The following is an 18787-nucleotide window of genomic DNA, read 5'->3' as shown; positions in this document are numbered from 1 at the left end:
GAACAAAGAATTCTCACCTGAGGAATACCGAATGGCAGAGAAGCACCTGAAAAAATGTTCAACATCCTTAATCATCAGGGAAATGCAAATCAAAACAACCCTGAGATTCCACCTCACACCAGTCAGAATGGCTAAGATCAAAAATTCAGGTGACAGCAGATGCTGGCGTGGATGTGGAGAAAGAGGAACACTCCTCCATTGTTGGTGGGAGTGCAGGCTTGTACAACCACTCTGGAAATCAGTCTGGCGGTTCCTCAGAAAATTGGACATAGTACTACCGGAGGATCCAGCAATACCTCTCCTGGGCATATATCCAGAAGATGCCCCAACTGGTAAGAAGGACACATGCTCCACTATGTTCATAGCAGCCTTATTTATAATAGCCAGAAGCTGGAAAGAACCTAGATGCCCCTCAACAGAGGAATGGATACAGAAAATGTGGTACATCTACACAATGGAGTACTACTCAGCTATTAAAAAGAATGAATTTATGAAATTCCTAGCCAAATGGATGGACCTGGAGGGCATCATCCTGAGTGAGGTAACACATTCACAAAGAAACTCACACAATATGTACTCACTGATAAGTGGATATTAGCCCCAAACCTAGGATACCCAAGATATAAGATATAATTTGCTAAACACATGAAACTCAAGAAGAATGAAGACTGAAGTGTGGACACTATGCCCCTCCTTAGATTTGGGAACAAAACACCCATGGAAGGAGTTACAGAGACAAAGTTTGGAGCTGAGATGAAAGGATGGACCATGTAGAGACTGCCATATCCAGGGATCCACCCCATAATCAGCATCCAAACGCTGACACCATTGCATACACTAGCAAGATTTTATTGAAAGGACCCAGAAGTAGCTGTCTCTTGTGAGACTATGCCGGGGCCTAGCAAACACAGAAGTGGATGCTCACAGTCAGCTAATGGATGGATCATAGGGCTCCCAATGGAGGAGCTAGAGAAAGTAGCCAAGGAGCTAAAGGGATCTGCAACCCTATAGGTGGAACAACATTATGAACTAACCAGTACCCCGGAGCTCTTGACTCTAGCTGCATATATATCAAAAGATGGCCTAGTCGGCCATCACTGGAAAGAGAGGCCCATTGGACTTGCAAACTTTATATGCCCCAGTACAGGGGAACACCAGGGCCAAAAAGGGGGAGTGGGTGGGCAGGGGAGTGGGGGTGGGTGGATATGGGGGACTTTTGGTATAGCATTGGAAATGTAAATGAGCTAAATACCTAATAAAAAATGGAAAAAAAATAAAGTCACGCTTTGTTTTGTTTTTGTCTTCCTGTATAACTTTTGGACTTTGTGCCTTATTGTAGAGAGGCCTTTGCTGACTCATGATTTTAAACATATGATCCCAAATTTTCTAGTTATTATTATTATATATATATTAGTTTAGTTTAAGGAAATGTTTAGCTTCCCAGTCAGTTTCAAGTTATAAATAAAGTTTGACTATCACATACCCTCACATATGAATACAAACTATCCCATTGCTATTTGTTGAGTAGTGTGCTGGTTTTATGTTAGCTTGATACAGGATAGGGTCATCTGGGTAGAGGGAACCTCCATTTAGGAAATGCCTCAATCAGATTGCCTGTTAAGCAAGTCTGTACAACATTTTCTTGATTAGTAATTGATGAGGGTGGTGCCACTTTGAGCAGGTGGTCCTGAGGTATGTAAGACAGCAGGGTGAGGAGCAAGCCAGTAACCTGTGTTCTTCTATGGTCTCTGCATCACTTTCTGTCTCCATGCCACTGCCTTGAGCTCCTGCTTTGACTTCCTCAGTGATGGAAGTTTTAAGCTGAAATAACCCTTTTCACACAAAAGCTGATTGTGGTCATGGTGTTTGTAGAAACCCTGACAGAGACAAATAGTGTTATCTTTTCCTGATTGACTTACTTTTTGTCTGTGCTTTTAATTCTTTTGTTGTTTGTTTTTATTTTTTGTTTTGTTTTGTTGGTTTTTTTTTAGACAGGGTTTCTCTGTGAAGTCTTGGGTGTCCTGGAACTCACTCTGTAGACCAGGCTGGCCTCAATCTCAGAAATCCGCCTGCCTCTGCCTCCCAAGTCCTGGGATTAAAGGCGTGTGTCACCACACCTGGCTCCTATGCTTTTAATTCTTATAAATAGATGATCAAGCTTTATAGCTTCCCACTATTTCCAATATTATATTTAATTCTTCTTTCCCTTAACATTTCTTAATTAACCTTGAACATTTGTCTACTTTTCCAGAGTAAGATTACACTCTCCTAATCTTTGTCTTGGTTTTATCCTTATATGTAGCTGATTCATTCAATAATCTCTATCATGTCTTTCCTCTCATTTCAGAGCCCTGTATATGGAAATCCACAGGAGACAGCTCAGGGCAGAAGAGTGGTCATTTCTCACAACATGGATCGTGTTCTGAGAGATGGTGAGAACAGACTGGGCTCAGGGAATCCTGTGTGAAGCAATCACTGTCTCAGAGGGAATTTGTAATGTCTAGTTTATCTATCCTTCCTACAGCAGGAGGACTCTCATGAGTTTCTGTTTGAAGATTGGTGCATCTGTGTTTAGGAAGTGGTTTAAATGTTTATAGAGTCGGAATTTCCAGATCCCATGAAGCTAACCAGCACAGGAGAGATTTATCTACAATATGAAGTGCAGATCTGCTCTCTATTCTCCAAAATAGGTTCAGGAAATGTTTCATTCCAGATGCTGCCTGGCGGATGTGTGTTAGGGGTTATTGGACTCGATGCACTCACGAACAGATCAGTTTAAGGAGGTCCAGTGATAGCATCACAAGAGTGGAGAACATGCATGTGAGGTTTGCATGGAAAGGGACAATTGCAAAGTACACTATAGTATCTAAAAATTAATGTTAATTAATATTAATGTGAAGGATGCTATGTAGTTTGAAGATCAAATTAAGGCTTTACATGAGTATTAAAATCAGATTTCTAAATATTGATTTCAATTATTATACATGAAAAAAGTTAAGAGGCAACTGAATAGATAATATACAGATAGGTACTTTTTTACTTGACATAGTTCACAAAAATGTTTAAATTTGAAGATGAGTATTACAGAAATAGAAACATAGTTTGAAATTTTGAATTTTCAGATTTTATAAACTATCATTTAATGTTAGTAATGTTTCTTTTAATGATAAATATAGTGGCTTTTCTAAAATTTGCTGGATTTAAAATTTTACATTTATTATTCAAAACTTCATGGTTTTGCTGGGCATGGCAGGGCAAGCCCTTAGGCCCTGCATTTGGGAGACAGAAGCAGGCAGATCTGCATAGACAAGGCTACATAGTAAGATCCTGTCTTTATAAAACAAAAACCTTGAGAGAATTTTCTTTTTACTTAATGTGTGTGCATGTGTACGTGTAAGTGCAGATGTGCATGTGTCATGCTGTGCATGTAGAGGTCGGATGATAATTTTGGGAGTCAATTATTTCCTTCTACCATGGCCCCTGAAAATTTAATTCCAGTTGTCTGACTTGCACAGCAAATGCCGTTAATCACTGACCCATCTTGATGGCCCTGTGCCAATTAAAAAATGTTTATTTTTATTTTATGTACTTGTGTATGAAGGCCTGCATGTACGCATGTGTATCACATGTGTGTCTGGTGCCTACGGAGAGCAGAAGAGGACATTCAGACTGCTGGGACAGCATTTGCAGAACATTTGCAGCTGGGAGCTGAACCTGGGCTCTTTGCAAGGGTAGCCTGTACTGTTAAGCACTGAGCCAGCTGTCCAGCTCCTGCTCCAACTGTTGATTTTTCTTCACTGCCTTAAGATGCCCTCCCCCTCCAGAATTCTTAGTTGCTTCACATAGGAAGATTAGTCTGATGACATGTATCATCATCTCTGCAGCTGCTGGAGAGGTGGCTCAGTGCTTAAGAGCATTTGCTGCTCTTGCACAGGACTTGGGTTTGGTTTCAAGCACCTACAGGGTGGATCCCAGCCATCTGTGTAACTAGTGTCAGAGGATCTTATACTCTCTTCTGGCTCCATGGGCACCACACATGCACATGGTGCACAGACAGACTTGCAGTCAAACACCCACACTTATAAAATAAAAATAAAGCTTTAAAAATGTTTTTTTTAAAGGTTGCTTCTACAGACCATGCTTTAACTGTGTGTCTGAAAACTGACCACTGTTTCACTGTCTCAGGTGCCACATCCTACTTGCTCATCCTACTCGGACATTCAAGTTGTTTCCACTCGGGGCCATTGTAAATGCCAAAACTCTGGTGCCTTCTAAATTTTGTAAGACCTAAAATGTCTTTGCAGTTTTTTGAGCGTGACCCTTTTTTTCTCTTGGGTGGGCCAGTTTGTTTGAGCAGCCTTTGTGTGGGCAGGCTTAGGAGAAACTGAGGCCTACCTGACAGAAACAGGTGCCCCATTGCTCTCAGCAGTGGCTTCTGTGAAAGGGAAGTGCCATCATAGCCTTTGCATAGAAGTTTTGCTTAATTATTATTTGGTGTTTTTAAAGCACTTTGATGGTTTGCTTTCTTTTTTAAACTTGTTTTTATTAATGTTTCACTTATATGTATCATGGAGATTCTATGTAGTATTTCATCTTATTGTACAGTTGGCACTAACTAAATCCAGCCCTTCCCCTCCTGGTAATATTCTCTGTGCCACACTGAGGTTGACCTTTTTTTGTGTTTTTCTCTTTGGAGCTCAGCTTCTGTTATCTGTTAGACAGCATTGTTAAGCAGCTTCTTAAGAATCAGAAGTCCTTTGTTTTATATAAGATGCTTTTCGGGAAATTGAACATCACATCCTCTACCAAAATAAGAGCTGCTGGCGGCTGTAACAATAGATTCTGGAGTGCAGTTTACGAGTTTGGCAGCAGCTGATAACAACAGTAACAAACAAGCCAAAACTAGGATTCTAAAACGGCGGCCTTGTAAGTTTATGGTGACTCTAGAACTGAGAGCTGAGAAAGCTAAGGGATTACCCCAGCATTTAGAAACATCCATAGTGAACGCAGTTTGTATCTTTGGAGTGTGCTTTATATTTCTAACCCATAGCACCAGTATATTCATCTAAACTACAGAGAATGATAACAGGCTTAGAGTTGATTAAAGTGTAGTCTGTGTGCAGAAAAGCTTAAGTGGCAGTGTGTTTGTCATGGCTGCAGTTATTTACCTGCAGTTGATGTGAACCACTTAGAAAATATGTAAGCATTTTCTCCTGAAGCTAATTTTAACTAGATAATATTGTACCATTTCATCTTTATAAATTTACTTTATTGCCTTTGCAATATATAGTTTAAAACACTGTGATCAAAGATTACAGTTATATGTGTGGTACCAATATAGACATGTTTGTTGTGAAGGACTCTGAGTTGTAGCTCCGTGCTGATGAAGAATGCCTAAAGTCTTTACATTCTGAATTACAAGAATAAAAAAGTAGGTGTTAGATGGAACAACAACTTCTTCATATGCTAGAAGTTAACCTGTTGACCACCCTGCTGGCAAGATGTCCCACTGGTGCGGAAGAGGCATGACTGCTGTTGAGGCAACCAACTGCTCTCTGAATGGGTTTGAGGCCTGCGTTTCAGGAGGGAATTTATGTTCTGGAATTGGTTCACCTTTGAGTTATCTTTTAAAAGATTTTGTTGAGTGGGCTGAGAGATCACGCAGTTGGTAAAATGCTTACCATGAAGACATAAGAACCTACCATTCAGATAAAAGCCAGACTCAATGGCATACATCTCTACTTCCAATGTTGATGAAGTAGAGACAGGTGGATCCCTGCCCAGTCAACCAGGCTAAATCAGTTAGCTCCAGGTTCAGTAAGGAACCCTGCCTGTCTTTAAAAGCAAAGTGGAGAACAAAGAAGGAAGACTCTTGACCTGTGTCCTCTACACACATATACAACACAAACATATTTGTACACAACTTTCTGTTCATTTTGGTGTTTGTGTGGGTGTGTATAGCTATGCAATATATATTTAGAAGCACACACACACACACACACACACACACACATATATATATCTCCAAGTTACACATGTAGCTATGAAACTTACCTTAAGGATATTGGAAAATCTGTAAGTTCTTAACCAAATTGTACTACAATAGTATTTCAGAGTTGTATTAAATAGCCTATGCAACATAGTTGAGAAATGTAGTAAATGCATTGCGTAGATGATATCTTTCATATTAAACCTTTTAGCAGATGTGGTTTAAATAAGAATAGCTTCCATAGACTCTCATATTTGAATGCTTAGTCTCCAGGGAGTGGCAGTATTCGGAAGGATTAGAAGGACTAGGAGGTGTGACCTTGTTGGAGGAAGTGTGTTGAGAGTGGGCTTGGAGGTTGCAGAAGCCTGTGTCAAGCCCAGGCTCTCTCTCAGCCAGTGGGTTACTGAAAAGAAGCGTCCAATTAGATGTTTTCTTGTAAGATTGCCTTGGTCATAGTGTCTCTTCATAGCAGTAGAGCAGAGACTAGGACAGCACACTGAGCAGATCTTACTGTAAAGGTACTGCATCTTTTATGATTATGTTTAACTCTTTGCTGTAAGTTGAAATTAACTTTTAAATATTGGTGTGTGTTGATAGGGGGCATAACACGGGGATGGAGGCCAGAGGACACCCTTTGGGAGTTTCTTCTCTCTTTTCACTTTGTTGTAGAAGTCTCTTGTTTCTCACTTTGTTTGCAGGCTTAGCTGGCCTTTGAGCTTTTGACCAGTTTTTCTGTCTCTTCCTTCTCCCTTCCTTCTTCCTTCTTCCAAAGTGTTGGGATAATAGACATGTGTCACAGCATGTGACTATTGACTTAGGTCCCAGGGATCAAACTCAGCCTGACAGGCTTGCATGGCAAGCACTTGTAACCACTGAGCCATCTCCCTGACCCAGAAATTGGACTTTAACAAGAGGAAAAGTGCTTCTACTTTGCATATACTTAACGCTTCAGAATTATTAGTTTAAATTTCCATGGTATGAAAACTTAGTTTAATAAAAAGAGCAAGGGACCAACCAAGCAGTGCTTTTGGCAAGAGATTCTCCTCCTGCTACTATTACTTGGCTCTGCAGGCAAGGTCCTTTGGAGATCATCTAGGTTTAGTCATCCTTGTCCACTAGGTCTGCACCCTTGTTCAAGGGTTGCTAATGGGAGGAGCACCATCTGGCATGCCTGCCTGTTGGTCAGCTATGCTGCTTTTATCGAGTTCTTATGTTGACTTGAGCAGAACCTCTTTCCTAGGATGTCCGTGCTATCCTTTTGTGCTTTCTAGAACAAGCTTATAAAGTGCTGCCTGTGGCTTATTTCTCCATATGAATGTGATTTGAAGAAGTCAGATGAACAGTGGACAAGGACACTGTTTCTGGTTTCTCCTGTTACTCTTATTGCTTGTCTCCTACTGCTTATGCATATGGGGGACCACAATGTGCAGAGTCGGACAGGACGGGTGGCCTTGCTGCCTGAAGTTACTTTACTCCTCTAACCTCAGTTTCCTGACATGCTCAGTTGCTGAGTAAGAACCATGTTCTATTTGTTTGTCACAAATGAATGAGACAATAGAGGTGCCTTGTTTCAGTTTTCACCTTAAAGCCTTACATCTGGACCAGAAAATGTCTCTCTGCCTTGTTAATGGAAACACCAGTTCAAGATGGGGTACTGTGGGGAATTGCGCTACAGGCTGGTCTCCAGTTGAGCCGAGGTCTGAACCCCAAAGGGTGATAATTCACCTTCATGACATGGTAGGCCTTCCTTTATGCTCCTGGAACTCTGGCCCCTGCCTAAGTTACTGCCCCCCACAGCCCCCACAAGAGAAGCATGGCTAGAAGTCTCCTAGGCAATGGCCCAAGCTTCTGACCTTCAGGCTCAACTCCTCCTCAGCTACCTGCAACAATAAGATAAGACAGCATACTTTAAAAGGGGCTGTTAGGCCCCCACCTCACTCTCTCAGTCCTTTGTTCTCTTACTTGTCTCTCTTACTTGTCTCCCTCTTACCCCTCACTCTCACCCCCTCTCTCTTTGTCTTCTCCTCTCCTCTCTCCTCTCCTCTCTCCCTCTTACTCCCTCTTTCTCTCTAGCCTTCTCTTTCTCTCTCTCTCTCTCTCTCTCTCTCTCTCTCTCTCTCTCTCTCTCTCTCTCTCTCTCCCTTCTCTCTTTCCCCCTGCCTTTCTATAATAAAGCTCTAAAACCATAGAGAGTCTCTGCTCCAGTCAAGATCTGCTGCACGCACTCTTGTAGGTGTTGGGAACCTCTTCCCTTATCCCTCTCTCCCATAACCCCAGTGGCTTTAGCAAGGTAGCTCTGGGGCTCCCAGGTAGGGCTGCCCCTTGCCTCCCTCTGAAGAGTGGGTCAGAGGCTTAGACACCACCCGGGGATGAGTGGAAGGTAGATAGCAGCACTCCCATGCCTGACAGACCAGAGAATAGGTAAAACTTTGGCGGGGTGTGGATCTCCCCTTCCCCAGGGCATCCCTGGGCCTCCTTTTTAGTTCCCAACAGGGTACAGCGACTCTGCAGAAGCTAGGCGACTTAACAGCCATCTGATCAAATGTCTGGATGTTAACATAAAAATGACTGAGAAGCCTAAGCCTCATCTGTTTGATGGCTTTTCTTCCATGTTCGACTGTTACTGTTGTGGCTGTCGATTCCACCTTCATACCAGAGCTGTAAGATGCTGTTTAATGAATAGGTGAAGATTGTAGTAGCATTTTCCCCTTTCCTTCTCCCTTTGGAAGGTAATCATTCTCAGCTAGAAGGCACAACTGAAACCATTGGAATCACCTTGACATTTTACTTAACGTTTAGCATATGTAAATGTCAACAACATTTTTGATGTTCTATATGTGGTTTTTTGTTTGTCTGTGTGGCTGTCTTTCCCTGTGTCTTCTGACTGTTAAGACAGTGTTTCCCTATCTAGCCCTCACTGGCCTGGAACTTGCAATGTAGATCAGGCTGTCATCCAATTCTCAGAGATCTGCCTATTCTGTCTCCCAACCGTTAGGATTAAAGGTGTGTGCTGCCCTACCAGGCACTGAGTAGTGTTTGAAAAAGAAAAGCTTTGAGAAATAGGTGATTTAAAAATATCAGTCAGCTATGTGTTCTTGAGATGAGCAATGTTATGTGGCTAAATATGTCTCCCACAGCCCTCAGAGGTGACGTCATCTACACCAGATGTCAGTTTGTTGTTCTGAAGTCCTTTCCTGAGTACTCACATTAACTCTACAGACTTTCTGTTTAAATAGAGCGGTGATGTCTGTCATGAACAGCTACTAGACCTACAATGGGACTTTGGAGCACCAAAAACTTGAAACTTGAGTAGTTCATTTGTGATTGCTCTAACTATAAAATATGTACCAGATTTCAAAGAATGGTTTGAAAAAGTAATAAATACTTAATTTTAAATGCCGACTACTTAATTTTATAAAAGTACATTATATGAAATGAAATATGTTATTAATTTTACCTGTTCTTATTCAATTAGTATGGGTAGCAGAAAAATGTGAAACCACGTATACAGATTTTCATGTTTCTATTGGATGGGCCTACCCTACAAATAGAGGTGTTCTTGAAATCGCCTAGTGAAGGTAGCCATTACACATGCTGATTGTGTGTGATGCCGGCTTGTGGGACTATATTCTGTGATTGTGTTCTTGTGCTATTGTTCTGTATTGTTGGGTTCTTATTAGGAGACAGAATACTGAATCTATTATGTAATTGAATATAAAGAATCATGGTCCTGAATCATGGTTTAAGTACCAAAGGGTAAAGGACTCTAAAGATTATAGGTAAGAAGGCAGAGTACCTTAGGATGGAATAAACTTGACAGAAGTATCTTTTCTCACATGAGCTTTGGGGTCTTATTGGAGAAGCATGACCTTAGCCAAATCAATGATTGAGAAGATTGGCTGTACTATATGTATTTAAGTAGATGTGCATCAAGACCAAGTATTTAAAATTAGGCAGTTTAAGATTTCAGACATTCCAGCTAGACGAGGGTCTTTTAGCTTAGAAGCTTTCCTTTCCCTTGTTCTATGTCCTACCCTCACTGTATTTTAAACAATGAACTGCCTTGATGCTTGCAACTTTGACCCAGCTTTGCTTATTCCTCATAGTGTTCGACTACAGTTACAGAGACTATATTCTCTCCTGGTACGGGAACCTCAGCAGAGATGACGGACAGCTCTACCATCTGCTCTTAGATGACTTCTGGGAAATTGTCAAGCAGATTCGCCAGAGGCTGAGTCACGTGGATGTGGTTAAAGTTGTCTGTAATGATATTGTAAAGGCTTTGCTCACTCACTTCTGTGACCTGAAGGCTGCTACTGCCAGGTAAGTGTCTTAGTTAGGGTCCCATTGCTGTGAAGGGACACAATGACCAAGGCAGCTCTTACATGGGACAACATTTACATGGGGGCTACCTTACAGTTTCAGAGGTTCAGTCCATTATCATCATGGTGGGAGGCATGGCATCATGCAGGGAGAAATGGTACTATAGCTGAGAGCTGTACATCTTTATCAGAAAGCAGCCAGAAGACAGTGTCACACTGGCCAGGCTTGAGTATACAGATGAGACCTCAAAGCCCCACCTCCACAGTGACATACTTCCTCCAACAAGGCCACACTCCTCCAGTAAGGCTGCATCTCTTCATAGTACTGCTCTCCATGGGTTAAGCATACTCACGCTACTACAATCAGCAAACCTTCCCCTCCTCATTAAAATAGTCCTCTTTTTGAGGAGATAAAATGAGGCAATACTTTAGAATGGTTTGCCTGCTTGACTTGGAATGTTGACATTTTGAAGGGAAATTGTTACAGTGTACTCAGAGAACAGATTTCTTAATAACTTTATAATAGAAAGTTGCATTATAGATTTATGTGGTTTTATAAGTAATTTATGCAGTATACTGACAATGGTCTAGCAAGCCCTATACTGAACTTAACTTATAATATTATGGGTATCTAAAGATGAAATAAATACACTATTTTATAGTGTGGTATAGAATCAGTGAGCTTAGAAATTTGAGAAAAATATAGCTTATATTTTCTTTTTGTGTTTCTTTTAAAAGATCAATTATATCACAATAGACTGAAAATCATTTTTTTAAATTTCCCCTGTGTGTGTGTATATTCGCTTTACACAGAACCTTTTCCTAAAGAGTGCAATGCATTTTGAACATCCTTCCCTATATCTCCTTACCTTGCTCTGTCACGTCTCTACTTGTTAGTCCCTTTGCTCCCCTAAAGTTCCAGTTCTCCTTTCATGCCATATAGTCACACGTTATTTTATGTGCTTATGTGAAGATCTGGAAACCACAAATGGAAGATGGGATCTTCGTCTTCCCAAGACCTAATTCACTTTAGTATGATTCTCTCCAGCTAGATCTATCTTCCTATAATCAATATAATTTCATTCTTTATGCATTGTTTGTATATACTCCATTTTCTTAATCCATTACCCAGTTGTTCAACCTCTAGATTGGTTCTATAGCATAACTATTTTAACTTTTTAAAATAATGTTTATACATTTACAAAATGTATATTAATCATACCCATCTACCACTACCTCCTCCCTACTCCCCCAGTGCTCCCCAGGCCTTCCTCTCAGCTTCATGTCCTCTTTTTCTTTTTTGTTTTGATTCCCATTAGTTCTGTCCATAAGCACTTGGGTATGTGGCCATCCACCGGGGCTTAAGCAGCCTACCAGCAGCCATGTCCCCAAAGGAGAGGGTATTTTCTTCAATCTCTGTGCAGCTCTCAGCTGCTGCTCCTCCAGTAGAAGTGGGGCCCAGTCAGTGCTGGGATTTCACTGGCCTGCCCTTGTGCTGGTAACCTTGGCCACTATGAGTTGTGAGTGCAGTGGCTCTGTCACATCTGGAAGCATGTTGTGGCTCGTCCCCACATCCATTGGCTCTTTCCTTGTCCTCTTCCCATAACGTGTCCCGAGCCTTGGGTGGAGGGAGGTGGACACAGATGACCCAGACAGAGCTGAGTGCTCAGTTAGTTATATGCAGCATTTTGACCAGCAGTGAGTCTGCATCAGCCATCACTGCAAAGAGAAGATTCTCTGACCAAAGTTGACAGCAGCACAAATCTGTGTGTGCAAACAAATATTTAGAAGGTGGTTTAATAGCATGGCCATTTAGTGAAACAGCAGTAGGTTCCCGCCAAGACCCTATAACTTCCCTAGGCTTGGGCATCTGACCAAGTTTACAGTACCAGGCACAAAAGCCTTCCTGTGGAGCAGACCTCGTAGCCAGTCTGAAAGCATTTTGTTGCACCCATAACTGTCATATCAGGATCACACCAAGGCATGTCTTGCCTGGAAGGTCGAGCATTGTAGCATGCAGGCCCACAGCTGGATCTAACCATTGATGTCTTTCCCTCCCAGCAGCCTGCACAGCACCTGCCAACACTCAGAGCTAGTCAGTAGCTAGTCAGCAGGGAGAGCCTCCTCAGCAGGGGGAGCTTCCTCAGCAAGGGGGAGCTTCCTCAGCAGGGAGAGCTTCCTCAGCAGGGGGAGCTTCCTCAGCAGGGGGAGCTTCCTCAGCAAGGGGGAGCTTCCTCAGCAAGGGGATTTTCCTCAGCAAGGGGGAGCTTCCTCAGCAGGGGGAGCTTCCTCAGCAAGGGGGAGCTTCCTCAGCAGGGGGAGCTTCCTCAGCAAGGGGAGCTTCCTCAGCAAGGGGGAGCTTCCTCAGCAGGGGGAGCTTCCTCAGCAAGGGGGAGCTTCCTCAGCAGGGGGAGCTTCCTCTGCAAGGGGAGCTTCCTCAGCAGGGGGAGCTTCCTCAGCAGGGGGAGCTTCCTCAGCAAGGGGGAGCTTCCTCAGCAGGGGGAGCTTCCTCAGCAAGGGGGAGCTTCCTCAGCAGGGAGAGCTTCCTCAGCAGGGGGAGCTTCCTCAGCAAGGGGAGCTTCCTCAGCATGGGGAGCTTCCTCAGCAGGGGGAGCTTCCTCAGCAGGGAGAGCTTCATCTCTCAGGTGTCCTGCTTCCAGAGTGGATGGGGGCTTCAGTGGGAGTGTCCTATCATCTGCATGTGGTGGGCAGCAGAGAGCAGTGGCAGTAGCCCACCTTGTTCTGAGTGCCTCTGAAGCCCTGAGAGTAGCTCAAGGGGAGGGACCCAGAGACTGGCATTGAGATTTCATTTGATGACCTATACCTTCTGGGAGCAGCACTGTCTACTTGTGCAGGGTATTTCTATTCATGCTCCCCTTTAAAAAGAATGTGTTCAATACTCTTGGAAACCCGTGGATTTCTCTAAGGCTTCTTCATGTAGCCTAAGTGTAGTCTCCCCCCATCCTCCCCTCTCCCAGTTTGCCTCTCTCATCTCTAGCTCTTTAACTCTGAGGATAGCCTCCATGCTTTTCATATCGCCAGTGCTCTAGCATTCCCTCTAGTTACTTTTTCCTTGTGTTGGCAAATCATAGGTTAGGTTTCTATGGAGCTTTTTAACATACCTTTCATGTTTGTTACTCCACCTGCCAATACCCCATTTCCCCATTTCCCATCTGCTTCCATGTTTGAATCCTTCTGCCCACAGTATTCCCTTCTCTACTCTCATTGTACCTGTATTTTACCATCCCCCTCCCCTTAAGATGCCCACCTTCAGTAGCCTACATCTACTCTTCCTGGTTTCCACACAAGCTCCAGATTAAATATAATAAAACAAACAATTCAAAGAATGACCCACATATGAGAGGGGACATATGACATTACCTTTCTGGGGCAGAGTGACCTCACTCAATATAGTGCTTTCCCATTCTATCCATTTACCTTCACATTTATTGTTACAGCTGAGTACTATTCAGTTGGGTTATATACCACAGTGTCCTTATCCATTCATTCCTTAGCTGATGGACAAGGTGGTTGATTCCGTTTCTCAGATGTTGTGAATTGAGCTGCAGTGCAACTTAGGAGTGCTGCAGAGAGCAGTGGTGTACAAGTATCTGGTGTTACATGTTGGCCCGTGGCCATTTGGGTACAGCTAAGAGTGGCAAATAGCTGGGTCCTATGGTGGACCTAATTTTTGTTTTTTTTTTTTTTTAAAGATTTAATTAATTAATTAATTAATTAGTTGTGTGTGTGTGTGTGTGTGTGTGTGTGTGTGTGTATCTGTGTGTGTGTGCATGCACACTTAGGTCTTCCGGCTTGTATGGCAAGCACTTTTCCTTGCTGAGCCATGTCCTGGACTCTGATGTTTGTTTTCTGAGCCTCCCATCCTGACTTGTTAACGACTGAATGAGTTGGTATTCTCATCAGCACTACATCAGTGTTCCCTTCAGTGTCTGCTCTTGCTGCTCGCATTTCTTGTTACCTGTTTCTCTAGTGATTGCCGTTCTGACTGGGTCGGGATGGGATCTCAGTGTAGCTTTAATTTGTATCTCTCTGATACCTACTGATGTTCTGAAAACTGTTAGAGGAACGTAATGTTAGCACGTGTGGGCTCTTAGAGAATTGGTTTCATTTTGAGAAAGATATGTGTGTGCTCATCTGGTGCGAACCTGGCTTTGGAGGATGTCAGCAAGGCTATTTCTATGCTAAGAACAAATCATTTTCCAAGGCTTGCTAGTAGTTTGTACTAGGCTCTCCAGTGAGTGCAAGGATGATGATTTACGGCCCGTGTGACTTACACAGAGAGTGTGGTCCTAAAGAAATGAGTAGCGCTGCCTTTGGGTCGTGCAGTTGTTTGGAGTGGCACTGGCATGACGTGGAGTTAAGATTACGTATGCTCAGTTTCAGGGCTGTCAGCCTTCCTCACTAGCAGTGAGTAGCTCTGCGCTGAGTTTATCCATGATGGCCCCTGCCCTGGCTGGTGACGCTGCCCTGGCAGTAGACTGGCTGCTAAGAGTGGCAGCTATGCATTCGAACTCGCACAAAGCTGTCTTCTCTCCCCAGGTCTGCTGATAAGGCCAAATCCAGAGCCGTTACTTTACCCCCACTGCCTTCCCACTGTTTCCTGCTGACTGCTCCATCGTTTCGCAAGCTGTCACAACTGTAAAGCATAGTGAGGAGTCCATTTCTGATGTGCCTCACTTTCATAAAATGGTACTCTTCTTAGCTGTGATAACTGATGGTTTTTTTTTTTCCTGTAACACTTTTATTTGAATGTCATTTGAGACTAACTCAATTTTATCATCTTATTACTTAGGCACAGCCTGTCTGAAAAACATTACCATTGGACCATGCGTCTCGGAATTCTTTATCTTTAGATAGCCCTATAATCTTAAAAGCTACCAAACATCAAACCGCTGTTGTTCGTGTGGCTTACGTGTAGTGATGTGCCATAGCCACCCTGCACTGGCAGGTGACAGCTGCTTGCATAGCCCCTCCCAGCGCCAACTGAGCTCAGAGAAATCATGCTGCTGCCTTGAAATTGGCCATTTACACTATGGAACGGGAAAATACTTCAGCTTAGAATTTTGTCCTGTGGAGAACTAATTGTAAAATATTTGCCAGCCTCACTTATTGAATCCATTATATTCATCAATATTTACAACATCAGATATTTAAGCCAAAAAGCTTTTCAAGTACAAGTTCACATTGTGTTCTCTTTAGAAAATCCCGCTAGTGATTTTGGAAAATGACTCGTGAGTGAAAGAGAAAAATGACATTTTGTCATTTTGTGGTAGTAAAATAATAATGAATATGGCGTTGGCCTTATAGATCCCCTAAATGGTGTTTGGAACAAGTGGGAGTTTCTCATAGCACCCTGCTGTGTGCTGTGAAACTACCTTCTGGCAGACAGTGTGTGTGGTTAGAAAGTGAACAGGATCCTTAGGCCTCCCTGTGGGCTCGGTAGCTTACGCCCTCCTTTAGGCCTTGGCACTGTTGTTTATTATTATGTCGTTTGCTGTGGTGCCCACCAGTGAAAGTATCCGATGGTTCTGCCCGGCTCATAGTCATCAAAGACTCATTGGCATTCAGGGAGGCTTGTTTCACAGTGCTCAAGATTTAGGAGAAAAGGGCACATGGCAGAGGAACCTACTGTTTTTATGAATATCTAATTTCAACATAAGAGTATGGTTTCCACTGAGGCGTTTGCCAGCATTCTCAGAGCTGCTTTAGAAGATGGTGTCAGCACCGTAAAACATGAGGATGACAGAGAGGACAGACAGAGTCCCTGTTAGAAGCACTTACTTTTCAGGCTTGGAGGGTTTTTCAGTTGATTTCATTGTTTATCTTTTCCTGTATCCCAGAGTGGCCTCCAATTCACTGTGTAGCAGAACTTGTGATCTCCTGCGTCCACCTCCTGAGTTACAGGTGTGTGCCATCAGCTCGGTTTAGTTGTGTTGAGTAGTGACCCCATGGCCTTGTGCACCCCAGGCAACCACTGAACCAGCGGCGCCAAGCCCCTAGTTTTTGATTTCTTGTTACATTAGTTGATGATAAAAATATAGAGAAAAAAAATGAAGAAAAATCTTTACCAGTAATCTCTATAGTTACATATACTTGAAAGAATGCCAGTTACTTACTAGAACTGTTCATTTGGGTGGTTTGGTCTGAGAACAACTGTTATTGATGTAGCATTATAAAAAGCACACAGTCAGGCCTGCCTGCAGTGAGTGTAGGTTTGACACTCACTGTAGTGTCATGCCTGTTGGACAGCTCTGGGTAACACCATTCTTGTCCTGTAAATCTAGCTGGTAGACAGATCTCTACAGGCTGCAAAATGAAGTGGGTGGCCTGGGAAGCACACCTTTGAGTTGGTGACTGTCAGAATAATGAATTGCAGTAATAAGAGCATCGCATCCTTCGCCTGATGCTGAGCGGTTGTTGGAGGCAGGTTTCCGGTCAGCCTGTCAGTCTGCTGCTGCTATAAGCCAGTCTAGATCACACTTAAAGCCCGCTCGGCTTCCACTTCCTTTTCCCGTCGGTCTTGTGTCAGCATGGTTCAGAAAGTCTAAAAAAAAAGTCTAAAAAAATCGATTGCTTTTATACTTTCAATTCAATCACATTTTAAACATTTTAAAATCTCCTTGCAATCTGTGTTTTGTGTGCCTGTGAAACACAGGCTTCTTATCTGAGGGACTGTCTTTATTCACAGATTTTCTTTCTTTACTTTTGATGTGTTTCCCTTGCCCTTTTCAACCTCTGACTATAGTGTAGCATAGCACAGACTCGAGAGGGTGACAGAGAGAGAGAACCGCTTCCCCCATTTATCACTTTCATGCCTTTGTTTATCTGCACCTATACACACCTTCATTTTCTCATCTGTATGATGGTAGTGGCGATACCTACTTCTTGGTATAGGTGGAAGGGTCGGATCATACCGTACCTGTGAAATGTATCAAAGTTGCTGACTTCCTCCCTGTTCAAGCAGTGAGAACTAGAGGTGATTAGTAGGAACTGCAGTGGCTGATCAACACCACCAAAGGCAGCATGCAGCAAGCCCATTACAGCTCACCAGAAGCTGGGTGGACTTGCTCATCTATAGTGGCCATGTTGGGAGCCCTCTCTGCTCACAAGCAGTACTGATGCCCACCTACTGAAGGGTGTCACTCAAGTGTCCTGCTCAGAGTTTGCAGGGGAGTCTAGAGGAGTCAGGTGGGAGGTTTTTCTGTACAGTGAGCGTATTGGGCCAGCCCGCTCTGGCATTTGGCTTTCTTAGTTTTCCAGTGACTCAGCTGTTAGGAAGAAGGGGAATTTGTGACACTTTTATGGCCATGCAGGTCCCAGCTGATGTATAGGCTCAGTATTATGCAAAGAAGCTTCTCTTATAAAAGCAGGTTTTCTTCTGGCTATCCTCCCCCAGTGAGTACTAACCACGCGTGTGTTTTAAGGTGTTAAGTTACATATGCCAGGGCTTGAGATGATCAAGGACTAGCATCGCAGTGTGTACTGTATGGAAAGAGCAGCTCCAGCTATAGTTGAAAATGAAGATAGGAAGGCGAGACTCCCAGGGTCACAGCACACCCAGGCTCTCGAGCAGTTAGTGCTTTCCTATTGAGCTGCAGCCCCAGGCCACTCCCTTTAATAAGTTATGAAGGCTGGCGTTGACTTCATTCTGTGGCCCTTGCAGACCTTGAGCTCATGATCTGGCATCATCTTTTTGTTGGTTGGCTGTTTGTGTTTTATTTAAAGACAGGATCTTACAGCCTAAACTGGATCAGAACTCCTGACCCCGTTGCCTCTCCCTGTAAGTACTGCTTTTATGTAGTGCACCATCATGCTTCCCTCCAGGAACCTTTTAAAAAGCCAACATGGAGACCAGAATGTAAATTATTAATCCAGGATGCATGAAGCCTGTATTTGATTCAAAAGTAGCCTATAAATGGGGGCACACTGGTGCATATCCTTAATCCCAGAACTGGGAGACGAAGGCAGGAGGATCAGGACTTGAGTGTTATCCTAATGCTGCATAACAAATTCAAGGCTAGCCTGGGCTACAAGAGACCCTGTCAAAAATAAATCAGTAAAAGTAAACACCAGCAGAGGTGTGCATATATAAAGCCTTACTCATAAAATGTCTTCATGTCATTGGCTTTGTACATTCAGATAAGATTCTTCTAGGCCATTACAGCAGGCAAAGAATGCAATTGTTCTTTTTTTTTTTTTTTTGGTGTACACATTCAGTTAGTCCAGTCTCTAGTGTAAGAAGTCACAGTGTACCCTTGAGAGGCATTAATCATAAAGATACCAATATACATTTCATGTTTCATTTCCTGTGTAGTCCTTAATGTGTTTTCTGTACTCTTGAGAATTTGCTCAGTATTGGCCTCCTGTTACTATGGAATCTTTGCCACTTATCTCCACTAATAGATAGCAGAAAATTACCATTCTACAATGCTATGGAATAGAAACATTTAAACTG

The 18787-nt window shown here is 43.0% G+C and overlaps 1 protein-coding gene across 4 annotated transcripts in view; it reads left to right on the top strand.

Annotated features, from left to right (window-relative positions):
• The window catches only part of Snx25 (sorting nexin 25), a 119181-nt gene that overhangs the window by 25948 nt on the left and 74446 nt on the right, over positions 1–18787 (top strand). For 3 of the 4 annotated variants that reach the window (NM_001372343.1, NM_001372342.1, NM_207213.3), the window contains exons 2-3: positions 2348–2432; positions 10096–10312. In NM_001372343.1, coding sequence (NP_001359272.1) covers positions 2348–2432; positions 10096–10312 — 302 coding nt within the window. Of the gene's footprint in view, positions 1–2347; positions 2433–10095; positions 10313–18787 lie in introns of those variants that run through there. The other variant, XM_017312502.1, reaches the window with a different exon arrangement.

The sequence above is a fragment of the Mus musculus genome, chromosome 8 (assembly GCF_000001635.26).
Source record: "Mus musculus strain C57BL/6J chromosome 8, GRCm38.p6 C57BL/6J".
Taxonomy (NCBI): domain Eukaryota; kingdom Metazoa; phylum Chordata; class Mammalia; order Rodentia; family Muridae; genus Mus; species Mus musculus.
Note: the sequence above shows the minus strand (reverse complement) of the source record. Positions and strands in the feature narration are given on the sequence as shown.